At 36.1% G+C, this 17,464-nt stretch overlaps 4 protein-coding genes across 6 annotated transcripts in view; 2 read left to right on the top strand and 2 right to left on the bottom strand.

Moving 5' to 3' along the window:
• Positions 1 to 17,464, top strand: part of LOC131437314 (sodium-dependent transporter bedraggled) — a 279,011-nt gene that overhangs the window by 111,100 nt on the left and 150,447 nt on the right. Inside the window, exons 3-4 of one of the 2 annotated variants that reach the window (XM_058606582.1) lie at positions 11,068 to 11,109; positions 13,782 to 13,823. In XM_058606582.1, the coding sequence (XP_058462565.1) occupies positions 11,068 to 11,109; positions 13,782 to 13,823 (84 nt within the window). The remainder of the gene's footprint in view (positions 1 to 11,067; positions 11,110 to 13,781; positions 13,824 to 17,464) is intronic. The other variant, XM_058606583.1, reaches the window with a different exon arrangement.
• LOC131437319 (cytochrome P450 9e2-like) lies at positions 4,161 to 6,035 on the top strand. Its single transcript, XM_058606592.1, has 2 exons — positions 4,161 to 4,477; positions 4,540 to 6,035. Exons 1-2 carry the CDS (start codon positions 4,266 to 4,268, stop codon positions 5,951 to 5,953), a joined length of 1,626 nt encoding a protein of 541 aa, XP_058462575.1. The 5' UTR covers positions 4,161 to 4,265; the 3' UTR covers positions 5,954 to 6,035.
• On the bottom strand, positions 10,981 to 13,210 carry LOC131437336 (probable cytochrome P450 9f2). Its single transcript, XM_058606611.1, has 3 exons — positions 13,071 to 13,210; positions 12,740 to 13,008; positions 10,981 to 12,683 (listed from the first exon to the last, which is right to left on the bottom strand). The coding sequence occupies exons 2-3, from the start codon at positions 12,952 to 12,954 to the stop codon at positions 11,324 to 11,326; spliced, it is 1,575 nt and encodes a 524-aa protein (XP_058462594.1). The 5' UTR covers positions 12,955 to 13,008; positions 13,071 to 13,210; the 3' UTR covers positions 10,981 to 11,323.
• Positions 13,697 to 15,926, bottom strand: LOC131437335 (probable cytochrome P450 9f2). Of its 2 annotated transcripts, XM_058606610.1 has the most exons (3): positions 15,785 to 15,926; positions 15,454 to 15,722; positions 13,697 to 15,397 (listed from the first exon to the last, which is right to left on the bottom strand). In XM_058606610.1, exons 2-3 carry the CDS (start codon positions 15,666 to 15,668, stop codon positions 14,038 to 14,040), a joined length of 1,575 nt encoding a protein of 524 aa, XP_058462593.1. In that variant the 5' UTR covers positions 15,669 to 15,722; positions 15,785 to 15,926; the 3' UTR covers positions 13,697 to 14,037. The 2 variants fall into 2 exon arrangements, with proteins under 2 accessions (XP_058462593.1, XP_058462592.1); XM_058606609.1 differs by having other exon boundaries at positions 15,454 to 15,868.

Raw genomic sequence — 17,464 nt, 5'->3', positions numbered from 1 at the left:
TTGTATCATGATGCTTACGTGATTCAGGGTGGCAGGCATGTGATTTAATGGTGTACAGTGATTCCGATACCACATGTCTGTCATAAACATAAGAGACCATAAGCGATTTCTAGATTAGGCGAATTGCTACTTGGTGATCACTTTACCAAACAACGTGTATTATATGTACAAATCATCGTTTGAAGCCAACACTTACTGCTTAGGGAATAATCTCAGGATCTACTAACGAGAGTAATTATTTTGATCATATTAAATAGCCTCGTAGCACTTTAATTTGCTGTAACAAAGATTACAAAACAAAGCCTTGGTATTACATTCCCTCTCAGGAATTTGACCTTCCGTTTAAAAAGACTTCGCAGCCGATTCTTAGCATACAGAACCATTGAATGACTTGTGCTATGATCATATTGACACTAATAATCCTTACCGGTCGGGGCTCGAACATACGACAACTGGCTTATAAGACCAGTGCTTTATGCATTGAACCGTCAACCCGAGACAAACAAATATTACGTACCATATGAAAAGAAATGTTACACGTGGTACAAAAATTGCATGTCATTAATTGCAACGAATAAAAAAAAAGGATGCTGACATCATGATATTAATACAAATTACAACTACTCTGTAATATCTATTTAATTTGAATTGATATGCATTTCGTAGATGACGAAACGTCAAATGAAATAAAACAGTCATCTCAACACGACGATGAGTGCCACTACTTAGCACAAGCCTACATCCAATGCAATGGTTTGATACTGCACCCAATTAACTGTAGTCGATGGAACAGTGAAGGCTTCTATTTATGATTGATACACAAGCGGTTAAAGGTGGCATTTGTATGTATCTTTCTGGTCGCCAGTTAATAAAAAATGCTTGCTCATATACTCTTTAGATTTGCTGACTATAAGAATTCATTTAAAACTCCTACCCGACAAACAGAACATGAGCACTTGAATTACGTAGATAGATAGGAATAAATATTACAAGTCGTTATCATATTGTTATTGTACTCCTCCAGTCCGACTTAAGGAATCTGTACATTGAAGATATACAAAGCTCATTTATAGAGTGTCCCCGTAAGTCTAAGCTCGACTTGAAAACAACAATACGAGCTTCGCTTTTGAGCAAATCAAATTTTTGTTTCATTGCTCTGTTATCTATTGCAATTTACTTTTGTTCTTTGCTTTAGAACACACTGTTTGCAAAGGGGCACTCTACTGATTCCCTACAACTTCTTCCTGGACGCAAAAACAGAAAAAAATTTGTCTCTGTAAATTTAAATCAATGTATAACATTGACGCTAAGTGGCATTTTTAGCAACTTCTCATGGTAAAGGACCATGTGATGCACTCGGGGGTAATTTAAAGCGAATGGCACGACGTGAAAGCTTGGCTAAACTACATGAACACTCAATCACAACTGCAAAACAATTATATGAGCAGATATATGGGCAGAGCAGAGACGTCGAGAGGCATTCACGACCATGTCTTTTTGTTACGTGTCACAAGAAGAATATGAACGGGGTGTGACCGAGTGGAGTAGTGTTTATAAGGATTCCAGGCACACAGAAATACCATTCTTTCGTTCCGATTTCAGAAACCACGATCGTCACAAGACTGTATTCGAATGACGATGCACGTAGTACTCATACAATTTTCAAAAACTTAAAACATTAAATATAAATAAGAATTATGCATGTACATGTAATAATTGTAGATATAGCAAGCAAATAAACAATTCATGGAAACATAAAAAATGGTGCTATAATTAAATATCCAAGTATCTCAAGAACAGCTACTTTTAGAAAAAAAGATATCATGAACAAATGTATTGCTTTAACCTGTAGAATAATATTTTACTATTGAAATGATTATCTTTCAACGAGAACTTGAAATTTCGAATATATCTGTAAAATGTTTTAGCTGTAACTTTTTCAATTTTCAAAAGGCACGGATTGGATAGCCATCAATCTGTAGGTTTTAATAACAGCTTTAAAATAAAAATTACCACAAAAAATTAAAACCATGCTATTTAACTTTTTCGGATTATTTTTTAATTATTGAGAAAAAAATCAATAATTTTTTTCAGTGTATTTTTTTTTAGAGTGCCCAATCGATTCCCTACAACTTCTTCCTGAACGCCATTTTTGTACAATTAACGGTTTCCGATTTGAAAAAGGCAATTTTTGTGAAATGCAGAAATACATACGCCTTTTTTTAAAAATCAGTCGTGAGTCGTATAGACCTCTCAATCGGTTCAAAGCTTATGGTTTGCCATACTGAAGCCATGTCCAAATCGGAGAAGGTCGATTCAGATTTTTTCACTTTTTCGTCTACTCATTCCTGGAATTGCTCTACTGCTACCAACGTTATCGGCGAGCGATGGTGAACTCACGAAACAATATTTCCTTCTTCTGAGCATCACATAATAAACAACCATCGTTTTATTTTGAAAAAAAAATCTCGGTAAAATTCTAACAAGCAGCATAAAACTTATATACTTTATCAACGTATACATATATTCAAAAAGCAGTCAAACCAAGAAATGTTCATAAATTTGGTGAAGTTTTGAAAAACAGTTTGTTGAGATGAATTTAAAAACATAATGATATACATCGATAAACCGATTCTGTAATTATCCTGTTTATTGATGACTAATCGAAATTCCATTTATCACACTGGTCCCCTATATTCACTTCTGGAAGCTCTGAATCTTCTAATTATTTTGTCTTACATCATCAGGTTGAATGGTTGAATAGAAAGAAAACCTGTTTTAAATTGTTTAGAAAGAGTCTTATGTTGGGTATGAATAGAGAACAGCGAATCATGTCTTCAGTGTGGGTAAATTGTACCAAGTAACATATTTAATTTAATAAATACTTGTAGTATAAAATTTGATATGAGTGAAACTGTCATCCGATGAACACTCACTCACAAAACTAGTTTAATAATTCAGAGAGACATTGATTATATCTGTCATAAATCAGTTACTAGGAATATACTTCAAATCGCAAAAATTTTTGGTTTCTACACGGGTAACAATCCATTACCGGTACCATGATTAAAAATCATTAAATCATGAATCATGTCTATCATGAACAATAAGTCATGATTTCATGAGCAAAATTATTGGTATCATGCACAACGAAACATTTTTCATGAAAATTTTCATGATATCAATCATTTTGCTATTTCATGATTAAAACATCATGATACCGGTAATAGATTTTTATCCGTGTATGTTATCGATCATTATGTGCGCAAAACTTGTCTGTCACCTCATCGTTCTGTACAGCGTTGTACAGGAAATTATTGTACGGAAATCACGTATCTGTCAGCGGAATTACAAACACCTTCCAATTATGATAACTGATTCAGCGAAACGTTCGCAATTGTTTTCGGGAATTTGCATTTTGGAAAAAACTAAATACACCGGCACTCACCGAATCACAGATATTTTTTTTCCATAAATACGTTTATTTCTTATGGAAATTTACATTAGTTTTTCTTCGCCGTAGCATCACTTTTACATAGAATTCTTATCCTGATACAAATCTAATATAGTCTCAACGATTTGAATTTAATATAACATAGGTCTTATTTTTTAAATATGATATTATTTGAACCAAACAATTAACTGCTATAAATTATAAAATAAGCAAAAATTTTCATACCTTTTTTTGATAATTTCATAAGCTATTTCGAGTTTGTTCGTATCAGCACATCATTTCTATTCAAATTTAGCTATTGGATGAACTAATGGACGCAGTTGGAGTTAGAACTAAGTCTTAAAAGGGTCAATTATTAAATTAAAACTCCAACTTTCTTTATGAAATGATAACGAAGTTTCATGTATGGAAAGTCACGATAAGCAAGAATTTCTAGAACTGGGACATTGGATAGTCTACCTCGGGTACGCAAAGAATTTATTATTTGAGACCTGACATCATAATACTCCTCGCATGTCCAAACGACATGATCAATATCGCGATTCTTCACAGATTTGAAAGTATACAATAATACAAATTAATCATTATTTGTTGAAACGTCAAAGACGCCTCTTTGACTTTCTAGGACATCCTATATTGCCCTAGTCATTGTTAAGTTCTTGCCCTTTTCAGAGGACGGGTTGATGAATAGTCTACTAATATTTGAATTTGTGTTATGCAACTCACATATCAAACGGACTAAAGTGCCACTTAATGCAAGCAAATAAATGTAGCCTAACAATCATTCCCAGTACGAAACAGCACCTGAAAGATGGAGGTCGATTTGGTTCATGTTCTAGCAGTAGTAACTATTATTGGCTGGTTCTATCATTGGCTGACAAAAAATCTGGACTATTTTCATGACAAGCCAATCCCGTCAATGGCAGTGAAACCGATCGTTGGTAGCACTGGCTCGATGCTTTTCAAGAAGACCTCATTCACGGAATTCATCAAGCGTGCTTATGATAAATTTGAAGGTGTAAAGTAAGTAAACTTATCTCGTTGTTCGCTCCAGTGAGAACGTCAATAAGATTACTTTTTTGTAGAGTGTTCGGTCTATTTGATGCAAACTTACCATTTTTTGTGATTCGTGACCCAGAGCTTATTAAGACCATTGGCATCAAAGATTTCGAATATTTCATAAATCACCGACCGATTTTTGGAAAAAATGATAGCGATCATCCGGATGTGATATTTGCGAAATCTTTGTTCGTACTTAACGACCAGAAATGGAAAAACATGCGAATTACACTCAGTCCAGCATTCACCGGTTCCAAAATGCGACAAATGTTTGAATTGATCGTCGATTGCTGCGAGAGTACGGCTTCTTTCTACCGTGACGAATGTAAGAGCACAAAGCTTCCGCTGGTGTACGAAATGAAGGATGTATTTTCGAGATTTGGCAATGATGTGATTGCATCCTGTGCCTTCGGAATGAAGATAGACTCATTCAGAAATCGAGAAAATCAATTTTTCTGTCATGGGAAAGACATGTTCAAGTTCAACACTGTTAAAGCAATGCTTCGTACATTCGGTTTTCGTTTTATTCCGACTATTATGAGCTATTTGGGTATCGATTTCATTGAACATAAACATAACGCATATTTTTCGGCGCTTATAAAAAACGCTGTCAACTTGCGAGAAACTCAAGGAATTTTTAGACCAGATATGGTTCATTTATTGATGCAAGCTAGAAAAGGCACACTGAAACACCAACACGAGAAATTTCAAAAAGAAGGATTCGCAACCGTTGAAGAATCTGATATGGGGAAAGGAGATACTTTGCATTCCATGACTGAGGTCGAAATGATAGCTCAATGTTTGATTTTCTTTCTAGCAGGATTCGACACGGTGTCTACGAATCTCACTTTCCTGTCGTATGAGCTTACTATTAATCCAGATGTTCAGAAAAAATTGTATGAGGAAATTGTGGCTACACATCGGTCTCTGAAAGGTAGTCCATTGAACTACGACACACTTCAGAAGATGCAATACATGGATATGGTAGTATGCGAATCACTGCGGATGTGGCCTCCTGTACCTGCAGTAGATCGCCTCTGCGTACGAAATTATGAACTGGACGATGGAGCAGGTCTAAAGTTTACCATCGAAAAAGGTACTGCGGTGTTCTTCCCAGTTCAAGGATTACACTACGATCCGAAGTATTTTCCAAACCCGGAGAAATTCGTGCCAGAACGTTTCAGTGATGAAAATAACGAAAACATTCGTCTTGGAACATATCTACCGTTTGGAATTGGACCTAGAAACTGTATTGCCTCTAGATTTGCCTTAATGGAAGTTAAGGCAATCATGTACCATATGCTCTTGCACTTTAGTTTCGAAAGAACGGAAAAAACACAGGTTCCATTGCAGCTTGCTAAAGGTTATATCGGATTACATTCTAAAGCCGGATTGTTTGTCGAACTTAAGCCACGATCCCATGTTACGGTTGGTGAATGAAAATAAGTAACTACACAGAAATTTAATTCAACAGATTCATTAAATAAAAACCTGTTTTAATCCACCTAGTGGTGTAATGATACCTTTCTCATATCAATCATACTATCATATATAATACTGTGGTATTCTTCAAAATAATTTTCTTCGATTCTTAAAAGAATAACCGAACTCGGTTTGTTCGACCGTCTACTGTTAAAAACTATCAATTGGAGAAGATTTGAGGTCGATTTAGAAAACTTTTTATGGTTTTTCGTCCTTTTCAGTGATGGTATAAAATTTTTTACATACTTTACCCTATATTTCTGGATCCAGAAGTCGGATGAAATATGGGACCACAGGACCATTCATATACCATTCGACTCAGTTCGTCGAGTACGCAAAATGTCTGTGAGTATGTGTGTGTGTATGTGTGTATGTAACGTTTTTGCCTTTCTCATATAGAAAGGTTATGCAATCACTGTGAAAACCGACTTTTGAACCGAGGCCCGGAGTGCAGAGTGTCATATACCATTCGACTCAGTTCGTCGAGTACGCAAAATGTCTGTGTGTGTGTATGTGTGTATATGTATGTGTGTGTATGTAACGTTTTATTGCACTAACTTTTCTCGGAGATGGCTGAACCGATTTTCACAAACTTAGATTCAAATGAAAGGTCTTGTGGTTCCATACAAAATTCCTGAATATTATTTGGATCCGACTTCCGGTTTCGGAATTATGGGGTAAAATGTGCAAAAAATTGTGAAAATAAGTGCACTAACTTTTCTCAGGGATGGCTGAACCGATTTTCACACACTAATGTCGTTTTCGTTTTTAAATTGCACTACACTGGTGTAGCGAAAGCTGCACTGAAACCGTTCGTTTTTACCAATTGCACTACACCAGTGCTACACTTTTTCTGCACCGATACCACTGGTGTAGCACTCATCAAAAGTTTGGTGTAGCTCTGTGCAATGGAATCGTTTATTGTAGTCAATGGTTACTGTTTATGTTTTCGTCATTTTTGTTCGTTTATTCATGCCTCAGTGTAGCACTGCACCGGTGTAGTGCAAATTAAAAACGAAAACGCCATAAGATTCAAATGAAAGGTCTTGAGGTCTGACTTCCGGTTCGGGAGTTATGGGGTAAAATGTGCAAAATAAAGAAAATATGTGTTCTAACTTTTCTCATAGATGGCGCGACCGATTTTCACAAACTTAGATTAAAATGGAAGATCCTGTGGTCCCATACGTAATCCCCGAATTTCATGCGGATCCGACTTCTGGATCCGGAAATATAGAGTAAAGTGGGTTAAAAATTGTATACCATCACTGAAAATGGGGAAAAACCTTAAAAAAAATTTAAATCGACCTCAAATCTTTTCCAATTGATAGTTTTTACCAGTAGACGGTCAAACAAACCGATTTCGATTATTCTTCTAAGAATCGCAGAAAATTATTTTGAAGAATACCACAGTATTATATATGATAGTATGATTGATATGAGAAAGGCATCATTACACCACTAGGTGGATTAAAACAGGTTTTTCTTTATAATTCCATTCGAATTATGCTATTATTATGTTTTTTCAAACGTTTGTAGAAACGACTTTACCCGATTTAAATGAAACGTTGTACATGTTTTCAGTATGTCAAACTATTTTGTACGAATAGTGAGACTGATTAGACTCTACACTAATCCTCAAAAAAGATTAATGAATTTTGTGCAGGCATTTTTTTCTGGAATCATTATAACTCGAAAATTATTATCTGTATAGAAATAGTGTATAACACATGAATCAATAAGTCCCGAGACTAACAATGAAAACAACATTTTTTTTATTCATCAACATAATCACCTTTTAGGGTGATACAATGGTTCCAACGTTTTTCCAATTTTTCAATACCATGTTTATAAAAAAAATTATCTTTCGCTTCAAAATAAGCTTCAGTTTCAGCGATGACCTCCTCATTTCAGCCAAATCTTTTTCCCTGGAGCATTTTTTTAAGATCAGCAAACAGCCAGTAGTCACTGGGGGCTAAATCTGGCGAGTATGGGGGGTGGGGAAGCAGATCAAAACCCAATTCGTTCAAGGATAGTAAATACACTTCCATATGATATCTGTGTCATCTCAGCAATCTCACGGAGCTTCACTTTACGATCTTTCATTATAATTTTTGTCACTTCACTCACATTTTCCGGTGTAACGGCTTCCGCCGGTCTACCCGAGCGTTCCGCGTCATTTGTGTCGGCACGACCACGTTTAAACTCGGCGAACCACCGACAAATCGTTGCTTTTGATGGACAAGAGTCCGGATAACATTTTTCAATCCATTGTTTCGCTTGCACGGTGTTTTTACCCATCAAAAAATAATGTTTTATCAAAACATGAAACTCGGTTTTTTTTCCATTTTTTAAACAAACTACAAAACGACTTTACTCCAACCTCGATAACTTAGCTGTTTCTGGTCGGATCGACTTAAAATTTTGACCCGTTTCAAGCAAAGGTTAGTACTCTAGAAAGATGTGGTTACTGGTTCACTACGAGCGCCATCTCTGCTTTAGTCTCGGGACTTATTGATCCATGCGTTAAGAGGTAATTGTAGGTAATCATTTGAGCACAAATATTATACACTATAAAACGAAGAAGTTACAGCTAGAACGATTTACAATCATTTGCCAAAAAGGCCCCAATTAATTTCCTTTAACTTCTTCTTGGATCCAATTCTCCTACCAGTAATGGTGTTTGTGTTGCAGATTTTAAGAAAGCGCATGCCAACTTACCTCCCTTTTTTGAAAAGTTAGTATTGAGTCGAATTGGTCTCTCCGACGGCTCAAAACAAAACAATAGTTGTTAGTTGTAATGATTGTAAGTAGCATGTAATGAAATGTGTACTGAACTAAGATTAATGCTTTGCTCATGAGTTGCTGAGCATCGTTTAGTAGAACAGACTCCGATCTCGGATAGCAAGAAGAAGAATGTATTCTACTGAATTCATATCTTTGATACGCTAACAATCTCTTTCAGTTTAAATGTGGCTTGAACGTAAACTTGTTGTACGTCGTTTGTTTCGTATGAAATAGAATTATCTCAACAAAATATTAATTGTTCCATATGCCGTGTTACGTGACTCAACTAACAAATCCGATTGTCTTAATTTATGCCTTGAAGCTTGGGATACTATGGACGGATTGAGCATCATGACGACCGATTCCATGAATGATAGCTAAATTTGCTTTTTTAGTAAACTGTCATTATCAAAGTATTTAAGGTTACACCACTGTAGAAAAAAAAGAAAAGGACTTTTTTGGGGAATTATTTTGGTATCCAAAAAATGGAGTAATCCGAATTTTGTATAAAGCACTTTTTTATATGTATATTTAACTAAAAAAAATGATCAGTTTAAAAAATTGAAAAACAAAATGGCGGCTTCGCGTCATTTCTGCGAAATTGCTGCATTTTGATGGCCGGAAATTCAGCTCCCGCAATTTTCGATCTAGAACAAAAAACAAAACATTTTCTAATTTTATATTACAGTGTGCGTAGAGGTTTTTAATTAATTGATTTCCTGTAAAATGGCAGTCCTTTGAAAATAAAACCGCATTTTTTCATCACAAAATTGTTCATAAAAAATATTCACAATTTTCAAAAACCCCTACGTACCTCTGTGGAGATAACCATCGAGAATATTCTGTAAAATTTTTGAAACGATTGGTCAAGATTTACTTGATTTATGTTTCCGGCCAGCTCAAAAAACGTGGTTCTGAGATAAACGCGTTTAAAATTTTCGGTGCTGTAAGATCGTATTTCATACTCGAAATTAAGACATTTTTCCCGCTTTTCATCTTTTGGAATATTATTTTTAAGATCATACATGACCTCTCGCAATGAAAAAAAAATTCCGATATTTTGAAAATAATACAGTGTTGTAGCCACTTAAAACCAATTTACGGGCTAGTTGGCCGAAGGGGCAGATTGGCCGAGTGACTTTTCTGTAAAGCCTATTATGCGCAGTGGCGACACCTATAATGATTTTGGTGGAGCATTAGGTCACCCACGTACCGATGTAATTTCAGGTGTTTTTGTGTTGTCGTTTTTGCAGGAGCACGTCTTTTCTTTATTCGGTACTGGTGAGCAAATTTCTGTATTAAGTAATACGTGTAACGCGGATCAATTTATATTCGATTTCCAAAAACGTGGTATAATTGGATAGGATATTCAAAACTTTACAAAATGGCATATCGGTTTCCAGTATAACCATACTTTTATTTTTGTTAATCGTCATTGTTCTCGAGAACATTTATTGGGAACTTATTTGATTAATAATAACTATTTTCCTGATTTTTATTCAGGATTAAAACTAACTACACATGTACTCGAAATGTGTATCTTCATGACAGAGCAAACCGATTATCAAAAAGTCTAACCAGAAAGAGTTCAGAAATTCCGAAAGCGAAACTCGGTGAACCAACCCCGGTTTCCCCTACCGTGCGTAATCACATTGACCAAACAAGTGTAAATATCGTACCGTAAATGACATACAACAAATTTTTAGCCGATTTTCAATCTATTTGGTGCAATATACCATGCACGATAGCGATCATTCCGATATGATGTTTGAAAAATCATTCTCAATGGTATGTTCCAAATGTCCTTACTTTAAAACTTGTTTATGACCTACTGTAATGAATTGGGAAAGATTGATGTGATTTCAAAAATGGGCGAGCGAATGTTCATAGCAAGGAGCGGATCGCAATCTGATCATTGACTGGCGATTAGCGCTCCGACTGATAAATTTACTTACTTTGGGTGAACTACACTTTACACACCGTTGAAAATTGGTTCAACTTGCAGGCGGTGATGTTCGAATTGAGCACCGAATTTAACCATCCACCAGTATGCCAAAGTATTTTTGGTTTTTGGTAATGGTATGAAAGAAAATTCTTCCTTCAAAATCAAAACATTTATGCACAAACGTGAAAACGTACAGGGAATTGCAAAGTGTTATATGTTATAAAAAAAAGTTATATGAAGAAATTATAACTACACTGTAATCATGTAAATCACTCTAAAAGATACTATTTTTTTGAAAAAATTGCACAGGTAGTAATACAAATTTATTCTTTTCTTGTTGCAGATTCAACAGTTTTCCGTTCTCGTCGTTCGGTTGATCCAGATGGTAAGTTATTCCAGTTCCATTTGTTTTCCGTTGTAAATAAGAAATGCTAATCATTATATTTCATACGACCAGCCATATATGATTTAAATGAAAATTGGACATGGTTATAATTTAGGTTTATCAACTAAGTTGCCCATACAGTATTATTCAACTGTCTCTTTCATTAATACATGGCTCTAGATCCTCCATGAACATGTTTCCATTGTCAGATTCTTTAATTCCTTGGTTCAATCTTCAACCAAATGCCTTTTTCGGAGAGCAATGCAAACATATGCTTCATTAGCCGAAGAGGTATCTGCGTCCGCTCGGATGGATTCAAACTAAAGTTCTTCAGCAAGTAGTAAATAGTTGATTTTACTTCCATTACCGCTAATCGGGATCCGATGCAATTTCTTGGACCTAAGCTAAATGGTAGATAGGTTCCCGAAACAAGCTTCGATTGATTGGCTTCACCGAATCGTTCCGGATCAAATTTATCTGGATTTGGGTAATATTTCGGATCGCGATGAATGGCAATTATTGGAATCATGACAGTTCGCCCTTTCTCTATGATGAATTGCGTCCCTGATCCATCATCATAGTGATAATCTTTAGTGCAGTGACGCTCAGAAATCAATTGTGGAGGCCACATACGAAGACCCTCTGATACGACCATATCCATATAGGGCATGTTTTGAAGTATCTCGTATGTCAGAGGTGTTCCATTGAGAGATTGTTCTGTGTTCTGGATTTCCTCATACAGACGTTTTTGAACTTCAGAATTTACTGCAAGTTCATACGTCAGAAATGATAAGCATGTTGATACTGTTTCGTACCCGGCCATGAAAAATAATAAACACTGTGCGATAAGTTCTTTGTCAGTCCACTTTCGAAAATGAATAGATTCTTTCACAGTAGACTCTTGCGTCTGAATCCCTTGACGAATTTCCATAAGCATATGAATCATATCGTTTCGAACGATGCCTCGCATCTCCCGCTGTTTAAAGTTGTCGAGAATTATTCCTTTAAAATACTTCAATAAGCTTGAACTTATGAAATCCACTCCCAGCTTCTCCATGAACGAAGGTAAAGTGAACATCAGCAGAAATTTAAACATAAGCACGATTGAGCGTGGATTTATCATTTGAGTAGCTTGCAGGTAAAACTCATTGTTCCGATTTGCCAGTGAATCCATTTCGTAACCAAAAGCAACTGTGCCGATCATGTCGGTGCATAAACGCGAAAATATATCCTTCATTTCATACTCCATACTATTCTCTCTTTTCAATTCTTCGGTGAAAAAATTGCTCATCGATTGGCCACACTTCGCCACTAAGTCAAACATATGACGCATCTTGCTCCCGGTGAACGCTGGACTCAACGTCGCTCGCATATCTCTCCATTTTTGGCCTCTCAGCAAGAATAACGAGTTTTGGGTAAAACTTTTCCTATCGTTCTCCTTGTCTGCCTTATCTATGGGCATTATCGGTGTATGATCCGTGAAGAAATCAAATTCTTTCACGCAAATCTTTTTCACAAAGTCCGGGTCGCGAATAAGAAAAACCGGAGTGGTAAAATCGTAAGCACCTGTTACTCTGCAAAGAAACTTTTTTTAGCTAAACAATTTCAAAATATCATGCCTAACACTCACTTGGATTCGGGATATGCGTTGTACAGCTTTATCAATTGGGAGACAATACCCCGCCGCCGAAAAACTGTTGCACCACTACTGCCTAGTAGAAACGTAGGTTTCACGCACGGAATAGGTTTACTCAAAAAATACTGGTACTTCTTGGCAACATAATGATAACATATTACTGCTATGGCACTGATAGCACACACAAGGATAAGATGAACTTGCAGCATTACGCATTTGATCGTAACGACTAATAAAACTTAAAATATTGTCGGGAACCTCAACTGTAAAATCAATAAGTTGACCTTTACAAAACCATTTAGAAAAAAACAGTAAATCCACTAACAGCGGTTGTTTTGCGGATGGTTGTGCTCCACGCGTCTAAACTGGTTAGCATCTAGTGGGATGTAAGTTACGCTCAATTTGAGAGCGTGATTGATCAGACACACTTTCGTGTTGTCATAGTACTTACTGAGCGATTTTCAATCTATTTGGTGCAATATACCATGCACGATAGCGATCATTCCGATATGATGTTTGAAAAATCATTCTCAATGGTATGTTCCAAATGTCCTTACTTTAAAACTTGTTTATGACCTACTGTAATGAATTGGGAAAGATTGATGTGATTTCAAAAATGGGCGAGCGAATGTTCATAGCAAGGAGCGGATCGCAATCTGATCATTGACTGGCGATTAGCGCTCCGACTGATAAATTTACTTACTTTGGGTGAACTACACTTTACACACCGTTGAAAATTGGTTCAACTTGCAGGCGGTGATGTTCGAATTGAGCACCGAATTTAACCATCCACCAGTATGCCAAAGTATTTTTGGTTTTTGGTAATGGTATGAAAGAAAATTCTTCCTTCAAAATCAAAACATTTATGCACAAACGTGAAAACGTACAGGGAATTGCAAAGTGTTATATGTTATAAAAAAAAGTTATATGAAGAAATTATAACTACACTGTAATCATGTAAATCACTCTAAAAGATACTATTTTTTTGAAAAAATTGCACAGGTAGTAATACAAATTTATTCTTTTCTTGTTGCAGATTCAACAGTTTTCCGTTCTCGTCGTTCGGTTGATCCAGATGGTAAGTTATTCCAGTTCCATTTGTTTTCCGTTGTAAATAAGAAATGCTAATCATTATATTTCATACGACCAGCCATATATGATTTAAATGAAAATTGGACATGGTTATAATTTAGGTTTATCAACTAAGTTGCCCATACAGTATTATTCAACTGTCTCTTTCATTAATACATGGCTCTAGATCCTCCATGAACATGTTTCCATTGTCAGATTCTTTAATTCCTTGGTTCAATCTTCAACCAAATGCCTTTTTCGGAGAGCAATGCAAACATATGCTTCATTAGCCGAAGAGGTATCTGCGTCCGCTCGGATGGATTCAAACTAAAGTTCTTCAGCAAGTAGTAAATAGTTGATTTTACTTCCATTACCGCTAATCGGGATCCGATGCAATTTCTTGGACCTAAGCTAAATGGTAGATAGGTTCCCGAAACAAGCTTCGATTGATTGGCTTCACCGAATCGTTCCGGATCAAATTTATCTGGATTTGGGTAATATTTCGGATCGCGATGAATGGCAATTATTGGAATCATGACAGTTCGCCCTTTCTCTATGATGAATTGCGTCCCTGATCCATCATCATAGTGATAATCTTTAGTGCAGTGACGCTCAGAAATCAATTGTGGAGGCCACATACGAAGACCCTCTGATACGACCATATCCATATAGGGCATGTTTTGAAGTATCTCGTATGTCAGAGGTGTTCCATTGAGAGATTGTTCTGTGTTCTGGATTTCCTCATACAGACGTTTTTGAACTTCAGAATTTACTGCAAGTTCATACGTCAGAAATGATAAGCATGTTGATACTGTTTCGTACCCGGCCATGAAAAATAATAAACACTGTGCGATAAGTTCGTTGTCAGTCCACTTTCGAAAATGAATAGATTCTTTCACAGTAGACTCTTGCGTCTGAATCCCTTGACGAATTTCCATAAGCATATGAATCATATCGTTTCGAACGATGCCTCGCATCTCCCGCTGTTTAAAGTTGTCGAGAATTATTCCTTTAAAATACTTCAATAAGCTTGAACTTATGAAATCCACTCCCAGCTTCTCCATGAACGAAGGTAAAGTGAACATCAGCAGAAATTTAAACATAAGCACGATTGAGCGTGGATTTATCATTTGAGTAGCTTGCAGGTAAAACTCATTGTTCCGATTTGCCAGTGAATCCATTTCGTAACCAAAAGCAACTGTGCCGATCATGTCGGTGCATAAACGCGAAAATATATCCTTCATTTCATACTCCATACTATTCTCTCTTTTCAATTCTTCGGTGAAAAAATTGCTCATCGATTGGCCACACTTCGCCACTAAGTCAAACATATGACGCATCTTGCTCCCGGTGAACGCTGGACTCAACGTCGCTCGCATATCTCTCCATTTTTGGCCTCTCAGCAAGAATAACGAGTTTTGGGTAAAACTTTTCCTATCGTTCTCCTTGTCTGCCTTATCTATGGGCATTATCGGTGTATGATCCGTGAAGAAATCAAATTCTTTCACGCAAATCTTTTTCACAAAGTCCGGGTCGCGAATAAGAAAAACCGGAGTGGTAAAATCGTAAGCACCTGTTACTCTGCAAAGAAACTTTTTTTAGCTAAACAATTTCAAAATATCATGCCTAACACTCACTTGGATTCGGGATATGCGTTGTACAGCTTTATCAATTGGGAGACAATACCCCGCCGCCGAAAAACTGTTGCACCACTACTGCCTAGTAGAAACGTAGGTTTCACGCACGGAATAGGTTTACTCAAAAAATACTGGTACTTCTTGGCAACATAATGATAACATATTACTGCTATGGCACTGATAGCACACACAAGGATAAGATGAACTTGCAGCATTACGCATTTGATCGTAACGACTAATAAAACTTAAAATATTGTCGGGAACCTCAACTGTAAAATCAATAAGTTGACCTTTACAAAAACATTTAGAAAAAAACAGTAAATCCACTAACAGCGGTTGTTTTGCGGATGGTTGTGCTCCACGCGTCTAAACTGGTTAGCATCTAGTGGGATGTAAGTTACGCTCAATTTGAGAGCGTGATTGATCAGACACACTTTCGTGTTGTCATAGTACTTACTGAGCAGAGAATGACGAACCCTGAAGGTTAATTTACACATGTCCGTTTCGGGTCAGGGATGCCAGGTTCACAGATTAATCTGTGTTTCACAGATTTTCAATTTTCTGCACAGATTTTAAAAATGGTATTGATTTCTGAAAATGATCACAGATTTTCACAGATTCTGGATTAAATCACACAGATTTTTAGAAATCGAGCACAGTGCACCAAAAAGTACAGAGCGGTTGAGGAAAAAGGTACAGAGCGTGTTGGTAGTGAGACTTTTTTTTGCTCAGCAAAATGATTTCGTTACCTTTTTTTGCTTACTAAACTGATTTCGATCTGCTATTATGGTACGGAAAACGGGTACAGATTTTCACAAACAGATTTTTGGCTTGATCACAGATTTTTTTTTAAAATGACCTGGCATCCCTGGTACTGGTACAGCGTGGTTCACTGATGCCAATATACTTCTTACATATACATCTAATCCACCCTAACCAGCTCAGTACCGTCACGAAACAGAGTCTTTGAAGTGTTGAATAATGCGGAATGACTCTTATTTTGGACATAAAATCACGTACATGTCCAACATAAATATAAGCCATCGATTTTCATTTTCGGAATACACTAAAAATCAAGTAAAATTTTATATTTAACCTTGAAACCTTCGCTTATTTAGTTTTAATTATTTCGTGTCATTACTGATTTTACCATGCTCACACGTAGACTGTTCTTGCAGTCATTCGTTTTAGTGTTGGATGGAAAACAGTATGAGAGCGAGTCGTTATAAGTCCCTCTCACTGAGAGAGACATATGGAGAACCAACTTCAACTAAAAGCAAACACACACGGTCCTTACTCTTCGCGTGTTTCAAATAACCGAAGCATTTGTTTTTTGACTGGATATGATATAGACCTGTGCGCCGATCAAAATTGCACAGTAGTTTGAATCAATAAAAACGTGGACATAAATCAATAGCTGCCAAACCGTTCCTTTAATGCATATAGTTGCTTTCAAGAAATTATTTACAAATAAATCCCGCATAATTTGATTCTATCCCTAATTATTCATGGCCTACTTTGACAAAAAATATAACCACAACTTTTTTTTCTGAAGAGATAGAAATTTTTTTCATCTACAACGATTTAGAATAATTGAAAATAATTTACTTTGTCAAATATACCAAAAGTCTAGGTCGCACCGTTTCGGATATACAAAGCGTTTTTATGGCAACTCCTTTTAAATCAATTTTTTATTTAACTTTTTTTAGATAACTATTTATTGGAATATGAGCTTAAATTAAATTATTAGGATTTAAATTGGGTGTTCAGCCACAAATGGTGACTTTCCATCCTTATTATTCATAACTTGTTTCGAGTTATTCTGTTATGCATACTTTGTTTGTAATAATTGTAGAAATAAAAAAATCCCATATTTTTGTTGAAGATAGTGCATAGGTTTGTGGTTTCCTGGCAAAGTTATACAACATTTTACCTTTTTTTTACCTATGATAAAACCTTACACCGAAGCGAAATATGCAACTTTATGCAGCTGATTTTTACAAAATTTATA

The sequence above is a fragment of the Malaya genurostris genome, chromosome 3 (assembly GCF_030247185.1).
Source record: "Malaya genurostris strain Urasoe2022 chromosome 3, Malgen_1.1, whole genome shotgun sequence".
Lineage (NCBI taxonomy): Eukaryota > Metazoa > Arthropoda > Insecta > Diptera > Culicidae > Malaya > Malaya genurostris.
The sequence above is the reverse complement of the archived record's forward strand: the minus strand, read 5'-3'. Positions and strand labels throughout refer to the sequence as shown.